Source organism: Ahaetulla prasina, unplaced genomic scaffold (assembly GCF_028640845.1).
Source record: "Ahaetulla prasina isolate Xishuangbanna unplaced genomic scaffold, ASM2864084v1 Contig195, whole genome shotgun sequence".
Taxonomy (NCBI): Eukaryota; Metazoa; Chordata; class Lepidosauria; order Squamata; family Colubridae; genus Ahaetulla; species Ahaetulla prasina.
This window is the reverse complement of record NW_026681948.1, coordinates 1-10,892: the sequence shown is the minus strand read 5'-3', so window position 1 is coordinate 10,892 and position 10,892 is coordinate 1. Positions and strand designations below refer to the sequence as shown.

General features: G+C 39.8%; 1 protein-coding gene across 1 annotated transcript; it reads left to right on the top strand.

The window, feature by feature from the left end:
* Window positions 1–200: 200 nt before the first annotated feature.
* LOC131187291 (zinc finger protein 287-like) lies at window positions 201–10,887 on the top strand (the record flags this gene model as incomplete). The annotated part of the gene is made up of 6 exons (XM_058161556.1): window positions 201–502; window positions 865–1,467; window positions 1,722–1,836; window positions 1,948–2,015; window positions 3,457–3,586; window positions 10,769–10,887. Coding segments are annotated over exons 2-6 (846 nt in total), but the record flags the coding sequence as incomplete, so codon positions are not given.
* Window positions 10,888–10,892: the final 5 nt, after the last annotated feature.

The following is a 10,892-nucleotide window of genomic DNA, read 5'->3' as shown; positions in this document are numbered from 1 at the left end:
ATTCTATCAATAAGAAGCAGACCGAAGGAAAGAGGTGGAAGTGGAGATTCACTATATATAAGAAATCAACCAAATCGCTCTGGAATGCATTTGGGTTGATATGAAAGCGGGAGAAGAAGCACAGAGGTCGAAGCCTTTGTCCGACAGGGAGCCATGGAGAGAGGGGCCTTTCTTCCCTACATGCCCATCATCCCCGCCCTCTCCCTTCCCCCTCCCACGCGCTCCTCTTTCCCGCCCTTTCTACCATCCTGGCACTTCGCCCCAAGTCCACCAGGGGGCGCCCTCTGCCAAGGGAAGGGAACCACAGGCGCTTCCCCATTGGCCCACTGGAGGGCGAACGTCACATCTGACTCTCCAGAAGAGGCTGAAAAGGAAGTGACGTCACAAACGCTTGCCTCTCTAGGACTCCGCACTCGCTCTCCTTAATCCCTGGGACCCCGGAGGAGGCGGAGAGGCTGCGGGAGAATCTGGCGGAGGGACATCCAGACGTGCCCCGGTTGAGGTGGGGGGCTCTTCCCGGTCCCATGCTTTTCAACCCCCCTCTCCCTGCAGGGGGAACTGAGGATCAGGGGAAGGGCCCGAGTGGGGGAGGGGAGGGTCGGCCTTGCGGAGGCCCAGCAGGAGTGGAGAGAAGCCGGGCGAGGAGGAGGCAGGATTCGCACCAGGTTCCCCGAGGACCCCATCCTGTCTCCGGATGGGGAGAGAAGTGGGGCGGCCTCTCCAGCGGCCTCCTTCCCGGCCCTGCTGGGGGGACCTCGGCCCTGGGCTGGGATGAGCCGCTTGGGGCTCCGGGCAGGTTGGGTGAAGGTCGCTCAGTGGCTGAATCCCACTTTCTAATTCTTTCTGTTTTTCTTCCCATCTCAGATACAGAAACTGGAAGCCATTTGTGGTCTTTGCAAGGCAAACTTTTCTCTTGGGGGAGAAAAAAAGAGCGGAATCACCTGCAGGGATCAGTCCTGCGGCCCCAGAAATGGTCCCGTGAAGGAAGAGGCATCCGGAGACCCAGAAGAGTCCTTGGAGCCACTTGGAGTTGCTCTGCAGGAGAGAGAAAGGATGGAGACACAACCTTTGGGAAAGGAGGGAGCTGGAAAAGGCCCTTCAGCTGCTCAGCCTGGGAAGTGGGGGAAGCTCTGGACAAGGACCTGGCAGAAGATCCTGGAGGAGGAAACCATCCTCCCTTCAGAAGTTCAGCCCTGGAACCTCATCCAATACCGTGAGTCGGAGTGTCCCCGAGGACTTTGCAGCCGACTCCATGACTTTTGCAGGCGATGGCTGAGACCAGAAAAGCACACCAAAGCCCAGATGCTGGACCTGGTGGTTCTGGAGCATCTCCTGGCTCTTCTGCCCTCAGAGATGGAGAGCTGGGTGTGGGAGTGTGGAGCAGAGACCAGCTCCCAAGCGGTGGCCCTGGCTGAAGGCTTCCTCCTGAGCCAGGCGGAGGAGCAGAAGGAGCAGGTCCAGTTGCAGGTGAGAAACTTTAGGGAGCTCAAAAGGGAATAGAGAATGTGTTTGAATCCTTCACCCCTCCTTCCCAAACTTCTCTGACATTCATTCTATGTAGCAATTCTCCAATTCTTGTAGGACATTGTTCCATTGTTTTCTTACTCAACGTCACTGATGGATATTGGAGGCTTTGAGGTTGTGTTCCGAATATAAGAATCCATGTTATTTCGTGTGATGTACCTTAATTCTGCTTCTTTTTTCCTACCTCCTGTTTGAAGTGTTGCACTGTGGAGATCAGAGATCCTGAGGGAAAGAAGAACCCATCAAATCCCCCTCAGGACCTATTTTTCTGGAAGATCCCTTGGGAAGATCCAAGTCAGGACCCCTCAGGAGGTAATGTCCTCTGATTACCCATCTGTCTTCCTTTCGCTCTCTCTTCTCTTCTATAGAATACCTCCTCCTATTTTGTTAATTGCACATTTTGAAATTATTTATTCCTTACAGAGAAACAAAGAACAAAAGTTTCTGGTTTTTATGACGGAGATCAAACAGCGGTTGACCCTCCAAATCAAGTAAGAAAGGGAAAATTTATTAGATTTCTATTCTCCCTTCAGGAAGTGAAGCGGGTGTGCAGAGTGCTTTCTCCTTCTATTTTCCCCCCCTTGTTTGGACTGGGTTATTTTTGTGTTTTTCCACAACATGGAAAGCAGAATAGCAGCTTCAAGTTGCTGTCAGCCAGCATAGCTTCCTCTGATTATTTTGTTTTGTTCGGTAGTCCTCCAACTTTGAGTTTACAAGAAGGAATTTTTTAAAAGTCCTTCACGAAATAGGAATAAACGTATCACAGTGACAGGAACTGCTACAGACTCTTTTTTGGGGGGTAATTCTTTGACTCGGAATGGTGCAAGGCTAATGAAAAATAAACACTCACATTGCCACATTACCATTTTTATAACTCCTCATTTATAACTTGTAATTTTCTCTTCTTTGTTTTATTCCTTTCAGCCAATGGCTCAGACTACTAGATCAATCAATGATAGACAGAGTGATAGGTCAGTTAATCCAGAAGTGGGATTACTTTAGTGAAAGGCACTGAAGGTTTTGCAGAATTAATGAACTTGATCAAACTTCCCCAGATATTTCTTCAGTGAAAGCAGTTTTCAGATTTGCCCATTTTCTCAGCTAAAATTAGGACTTGTGTGACACACAGCCATTTAATTTAGTGCATACCTTTGCTTTGGAAATTTGGGAACAATGGAACAGAATAACAGAGTTGGTAGGGATCTTGGAGGTCTTCTAATCTGGGGTCTCCAACCTTTTGGACCGTAGGGACCACTAAATTCATAATTTTAAATCCTGTGGACCACTAATAATTTTTCTGCGGACCACCAAAATTTTCCCGTGGGCCACCAGTGGTCCATGGACCACCCATTGGTGACCGCTGTTCTAGTCCAACCCCCTCCTCTGACAGGAAGCCCTATAACATTTCATATAAATGGCTGTCCAATTTCTTTTTAAACACCTCCAGTGTTGGAGCATCCACAATTTCTGGAGGCAAGTCATTCCACTGATTAATTGTTCTCACTGTCAGAAAATTTCTCTTTACTTGAAGGTCGGTTCTCTCCTTGAATAGTTTCCATCCATTGCTTCTTGGATGCTCTTTTCATGAAACTAAACATACCCAATTCCAGCAACCTTTCTTTATATGTTTAAATTTTTGACACACAAAGAGAAAAAGGTTAGCCATCACTGACCTATTCCATGCCTGTGCATTTGGTTTTTCTTTCCTAAATGTAGAACCTTACATTTCTCACTGTTGATTTCGTTTTGTTAGATGGGGCCCAATCTGTCGATCCTTCTATATCTGGAGCTTATATTCTGGAGTGTTGGTATTCCTGCCAATTTGGTCTTATCTGCAAATTTGATGAGTTCCTCTTCTATCTTCTTGTCTAAATCATTGATGAAGATGAACAGATCTTGCGAATTCTGTTCTGTTCTTTTTTCCATGTTCAGGAGAGTCTTGTGTCCTTCGAGGAGGTGGCTGTGTCTTTCTCTGAAGAAGAATGGTCTCTTCTGGATCCGGACCAGAAAGCGCTGCATTCAGAAGTCATGCTGGAAAACCATAGGAACGTGGTCTCTCTGGGTAAGAGTTCTCTAGTCCCCAATCAGAGAGTTCGAGAAGACGATTATAGTTAATTTTTTACTAAAAAAACACTAATCAGATACTGTCTCCTGGGAGGGAGAAGGAAAGGATCTGACCTTGTACTCCAAGGAAGGAAGGAGTCAATGTCTCTTTGCTTAGATGCTTTCTCTGCCATTTCTTATCTCTGTTTTTCCATTTCTATTTTAACTTATCTGTGGAGGCTGAAGAGAATGAGGTGTACTTTTATGTGTCCTCTGGAGGTCATGTGAGAGGAATGTGTTGTCATTTGTTCTCTGAAACCTCCAAAATTGTGTGAGAACAGAACTTTCACACTCAGCTTGTGGAAGAGCATTCTCCCAATCCAATTCAAGAACAAAGGCCTCATGCAGTGTGACTCAGACCATCCTAGGGTACAGATAATCTCCGAGTTATGACAGTTCACCTAGCGACCGTTCCAGGTTACGACCAGCCCTCCCCCTAGTCCTTGAGACCCAGTCCCGAAATTCTGTGTCTTGCCGCACCACGTCCGTTGTTCACTTACAAATGACAGCAGAGGCGGTGCAACATTCAGTGCAAAAAAGTGGGTGGAAATGTCTATGTATCTCATAGAGCGAATATGGGCTTGTTTTTGGCCTCCCAAACCCACCATGTGTCCCATTTTTGCCTTCTCCGGCATCACGGAGGGGAAAAACAGAATGTGCAGAGGCCAAAAACTATTTTTTTTCTTGCTTTCCTTCTCTAAACCTACATGTGTCTTTTTTTTTTTAATAAGTAATTTTTATTTCCATTTTCCAACATCATATTTATGTACAAACTATTATCCATCATTAATCATTAATTTTTATTTATTACTGATTCAGGCCTGCCCGATTGCCACTTCCTTTCTTCACAACCTCCCTCTCTACCCTCTACTACTTTCCCATCCTTCATCTCCTTCACTTAACTACTTCCTCTCCTCCTTCTCCACTCCTCCCTTCTTCCACCCTATCTAACCTTCTTATTCCCCTCCTCCTTCTCTACTCTTTCCTACCTACTTTCTTCCCTCCTTCTACTCCTCTCTCCTTTTCTTCCTGAAATGGCAGTCGAGCATCCCCAATATCATTTAAAATTTTTAATTTCATATCTTCAAAAATTACTGTACATTAATAATCAATCCATGTATCATTTCCCCCCCTCCCCCTCCCTTCCCCTCAGACTTCCCAGAGCAAATACCGGGTATTATGACCAACAATCACAAACTAAAGTATACAAAATATACATAACCTCCCACCTTTAAAAATTTAAAACTTTAGATCCCCTCACATTAAAAATAAAAAGATAGAAAAAAATAAGAAAAGAAAAGAAAAATACCAACTAATCCATCTTCTCAAATTCAATTTTTTTTCCCTTGTATATTCCTTCAAATTTCATAAGTCCATTTCTCAAATTACAGTACATCTTCTCGAACTCAAATTTTTATCACTTATATATTTCTTCAATTGTCATAAGATTTAATGTCCGTTCTTCTTACAGTCCATTTTAAAAATTAATTCTAAAGTTCAATTTTTTTTTTCACCCACTTGTATATTCCTTCAAATTTCATAAGTCCATTTCTTAATTTACAATCCAGCTTCTCAAATTCAAATTTTCATCACTTATATATTTCTTCAATTGTCATAAGATTTAATATCCAATCTTCCAATACTACTCCATCAATCAAATATCATTTTGAATAAAATCTCTCAAATATAATATTTCCAACTTAACTTTATAACTTTTACTATCTATAAACGTATCATTTAAACTACATCCACAATATAACAGTAAGCAGTTAAAATCATTACATCCACATTATCTAAATTCATAAATTTCACTTTCCATCCTTCACAATTGAATAATATCATCCCATAGATTTATACCATACAAATAGCAAATAACAAAAATCCTATAATTTATATCCTAAACAAATCAATTCCAAAAATTAACCATAATCATTATATTCACATCTTAAACATTCCTCCCCTCTCCCATTCTATTTTCCATCATTTCCAAACCAATTAACTTAGCATCTAACAACAAAGGATTCCCACTCTTTAAAACATTAATATAAAAATGTCTCGCTTTCATAACTGAATTAAGAAAATACTTTCTGCCTCTAAAATTCACTGACAAACCCATTGGGACTTCCCATCTAAAATATATCTGATGTTTCTTAAACTCATCCACTAAAAAAGCAAATTCTCTTCTCTTTCTTAACGTTTTAGGAGGAATTTCCTTCATCATTTTTATATCTTGTCCCAATATTTGAAATTTATTTTTATAAAAGGCTTGCAAAATTTCATACCTAACCTTTTTAGTTGTAAAATAAATAACCACATCCCTTGGTACTCTATTTTGTCTTGCCCACCAAGAATTAACATGATAAATTCTTTCAATATTAGTCTCAAAATCTTCCGGCTCCACACCCTTTACCTGAGCAAAGGCTTTCATAAAAATCTCCTTTAAATTTTCCTTCCTATTTTGTTTCAACCCCCTCACCCTTATAGCATATTCCATTAATCTATATTATAATATTACTCTTTCTTCATCTGCCCTATCTACCTTTGCCTGTATATCTTCCATCTTATTATCTAAGTTCCAATTGTTTTGATTTTTTTGAATTTCTTCTATTTTCCTTTGCAACTCTAAATTAGCTTTATTAATTTCTGCAAGATCATCCTCCATCTGAATACAAGAGCTCAATATTTGCGCAATTGCATCCTTTACCATTTTCATTTCCCTCTTCTGCTCTTCCACCACTTCTTTAAAATCCAACATCTCTTTCTCTATTTCATCAAATTTTTGATCTATTTCTAAAAAATGACTCTCCAAAAACTCCTGTAAAGAATTTCTTTTTTTCTTTTTTTTTTTTATTCAAAAAGTTTTACAAAATTTTTTTCCTTCCTCCTCCCCTCCTCCCTTCGCCCCCCTCCCGACTTCTGAACGAGCACAAGGTATAGTTAAAATAAAACAAACATATGCTAAAAATTTTCGTCCAACTTAATTATACCCTACAATCATCAATTCCTAACTTCCCCAAAAGCAATCAAAATAATACATCATAATCATTCAAAACAGTCTGATAACTCTTAGTCTGATATCTACGCTGAATATAGTCAATCCATTTTTCCATTCCTTTAAGTATCTTTCTTATGTATTGTTCTTTCAAAAGGCTGATATCTTCGCCATCTCAGCCAAATTGGCAACTTTCAATATCCATTCTTCTATTGTTGGTACTTCTTTTCTTCCAATATTGTCATTAGTAATCTTGCTGCAGTTATTAGATTTAAAATCAATTTAGTCTCAATTACTGTACAATCCGTAATAATTCCCAACAAGAAAATTGCAGGAACTTTATCTTCTTTTTCAAAACATTTTGTAAAATCCACCAAATTTTTATCCAAAAGGCCTTTATGTCCTTACAAGTCCACCAAATGTGAAAATAAGTAGCGTCATCACAATTACATCTCCAACATTTTGCTTGCATTTCTGGATACATACACGATAATTTTTTAGGATCTAGATGCCATCTATAAAACATTTTATAAAAATTTTCCCTCAGATTCTGTGCTCATGAATTTAACATTTCTAACCCAAATTTTTCCCACGCCAATAATATTGGTCCTGAAAATTTTGTGCCCACTTTATCATACAGTCTTTTACCAAGTCCCTTTCAGAATCTATTTCAAGTAACACATTATACAATCTCTTTATATGCTCCTGAGACTGATTTCTAATTTGCTTTACCAAATTTCTGCTCTATACCAATTTTCTGATCTCCCTTCCATCTAGCACGTAGTTGCTCATATTGAAACCAAGTATAATTTTTCCCTTCCTCTCTTAATACTTGCAGAGATTTTAACTGCAAATTACCTCTTTCAGTATACAAAAGATCTTTATATGTAATCATTTCCTGATTCTGTTCTATGTTTATATTTTCTACTGTATGTCTAGGACTTGCCCATATAGGAACCTTATAATTTAATTTATAAGAGTATTTTTTCCAAACACGCAGAAGGGCATTTCTTAGCACATGATTTTTAAAGGCCTTATCCACTTTTTTGTCATAAATTAAATATGCATGCCATCCATATAGCAAATCATAACCTTCTATATTCAAAATTCTGTCCTCTGTTAAATTAAACCAATCACTTATTGCAGAGAGAGCAGCTGCTTCACAATATAATTTAAAATTAGGCATTTTAAACCTCCCTTTCGAGAATCTTGAATTATTTTCATTTTAACTAGCTTTTTACCTTCCCATATAAATTTGTTAATTCCTTCTGCCATTCCTCAAGATTCTTATCTTTCTTAATTATTGGTATCATCTGAAAGAGGAATAAAATCTAGTAAAACATTCATTTTAATAGCAGCAATTCTCCCAGCAAAGATAATTGCAGTTTTTTCCAAACAATCAACTCCTTCTGAACTTTTGCCATAAAACTCATAGTTATTCTTATACAATTTCACATTTGACGACGTAATATAAACCCCTAAGTACTTAACCTTCTTTACAATTTCAAATCCTGTTACTTCCTCTAGTTTTTCTTTCTGTTGTCTGGCCATATTTTTTATTATCACTTTTGTCTTTTTCTGATTTACCTTAAACCCTGAGACATTCCCATATTGATCAATTATTTCCAACAAAGATTTACTAGAATTTATAGGGTTTGTTAAAGTAATCACCAAATCATCTGCAAAAGCTCTTAATTTCTTAATTCCTTTTTAATTTCTTCTTTTAATTTTTGAATCTGAGCTGAGGAAATTTCAAAGTTTTTAATGACATTTGGCACTATTTGCTTAAAAGCCATTTTTTTAAAAAAAATATAGCTTAATAATGGACCAAGAAAAAGAAAAAAAAATTCAAAAAGAAAAATTCAAAAAACTTTTCTTCTAAATCACTATAATCCCAAAGAAGAGGAAAAAATATAAATCATAAGATTCTCGTTTCTTCCATTTAGTCAGTATCTTCCTATTTCGACACTAGCTGTTAGTAAGCATTTCTTTAACTTTCGTTTTCAGTACACACATTCCACAAAACAGCCATTTGCTTTCTTCTCTCCTATCTTCGCAGCAAATATATCCTCAGGGGCTTGCAGTCTTCTTACAAACAAGTGTTAAAACTCCAGTTTCTGCTCCATCCACGTTACAGTCCATCATAAATCAACTCCAGACGTGGAAATTGACGCCTTCTTGTCTCATAAAGGCAGAAGCTCGACCAGCCAGGAGCTTATCAGGCTATGGAAGGAGAACTCCCGGGCCTTAGAAGCTATCCTGGTGTCTCAACTTCAACCTGAATGCTCATCTCTCCTTCTTTGCCCGAAGGAGAGAATTCCAAGCTGTCGGACCCAGATTTACGATGTCCTGACAGCTCTACTGACTAGGGAGTTAGCAGCTAAATCATAGCTTCTTCTCCACGCACCCGGAAGTCGTCAACCTACATGTGTCTTATGGTCCATTTTCCCAAGGTACCGTATTTTTGGACCATAACCTACATGTGTCTTATGGTCCAAAAATACGGTACCTTGGGAAAATGTGGCGAGCTGTCAGTTCCTTTGCCTACTTTGGTGCATTTTGCATTTGCAGAAAAAAGAGGCCTAATGTAGTGAGAGATACGCAAGATCAGTAGTGGGAAATCTAGCACTGAGATCTCGCACTACAGTGTTTTAGGCCTCTGTTCTCTGCTAACTAAGGCCTGCACGAGATCCAGGGCAAAGTGCTTTGCAAAGAGAGGGAAGGACTGTTCATTTTTAAAGACTTTTGCCCTGGATCTTGTGCAGTCCTCAGTTCTTAAACAAACATCAGCCTAAAGTACTGCAGTGTGAGATCACGCAAGATTAGTAGCCTGAGATCTTGCACTACTGGTCTCATGTGATCTCGCACTAAAGTTCTTCAGGCCTCCTTTCTCTGCGAACTGACGCCTGTACCTGATCCGGCCAAAGAGCCCTTGCAAGCCAATGAGACTTTGGGGCAGGGAAATAGCCATTCTTGAAGCTTCCCAAACTTTCCAGTCTCAGCACAAAGAGCGTTTACAAGCCAATGGGAGGCTTCAGCAAGGGATTTCGCTCCAAAGTCTCATCGCTGGGATCAAGGAACGGGACAAGTGGGGGTCCCGCCTGCCAGACGGACACCGTGGACCAGCTGCTCCAAGATACACCAGGGAAGAAGGAGATTGTTTCAAAATTGTTTCATTTCTCACAGTTCTCTGCTGGTATTAACCCACCCTAATAAATGTAATAAATACGTTTAGGCAAGAAAAACAAAATTTACAGATACGGTACACGTGATACCCTGCTCAATAGTTTTTGAACCATTTAGATTTCAGCCAGCCGTATGCAGCAGCTCCCAAAAAAGCCAACAGAGTTCTGGACTGCATAAACAGAGGGATAGAATCAAGACCACGTGAAGTGTTAAAATCACTTTATAATGCCTTGGTAAGGCCACACGTGGAATACTGCATCCAGTTTTGCTCGCCACGATGTAAAAAAGATGTTGACAAGAGTAACAAAGATGATTAGGGGACTGGAGGCTAAAACATCAAGAACGATTGCAGGAACTGGGTATGTCTAGTTTAATGAAAAGAAGGACTGGGGTGACATGATGGCAGTGTTCCAATACTGCCACAAAGGAGAGGGAGTCAGGCTGTTCTCCAAAGCACCTGAAGGCAATGGGTTGAAACTAATCAAGGAGAGAAGCAATTTAGAACTAAGGAGAAATTTCCTGACAGAGCAATTAATCAGTGGAAGAATTTGCCTCCAGAAGATGTGAATTCTCCAACACTGGAAGTTTTTAAGAAGATGTTGGATAACCATTTGTCTGAAGTGGTCCTGCCTAAGCAGGGGGTTGGGTTGAACTAGAAGACCTCCAAGGTCCCTTCCAACTCTTGTTATTCCATTCTATTCCTTAACTCAAAACTGACCGAGTGAGATTTGCATATATATACCATAGATAATTGTGAAGAAAGAGATGTTTTCTAGATATTTTCAAAGCTTTCATGACTTATGAATATAGAAATCATCATGTCTATATCACACCACTGTAAGCATGCAAACATATCACCTAATGGAATTTCGGAGAAACTCAGAAGGAAATTCATTTGACTTTCTACACTTTGATCTTTTTCTCTAACCTTGTGATCATTTTCATTTCCCTTTTGCTTTGAAGGTAATGATGGGCAGGAGAATCAAGATTTCTGTGAACCGTTCCAAGTGATCTATGCTAAAGATGGAACAGAGAAGTTTGGAATTCGAATGGAATTAGGAAGCCATGAGAGAAACCAGTCAAAGAA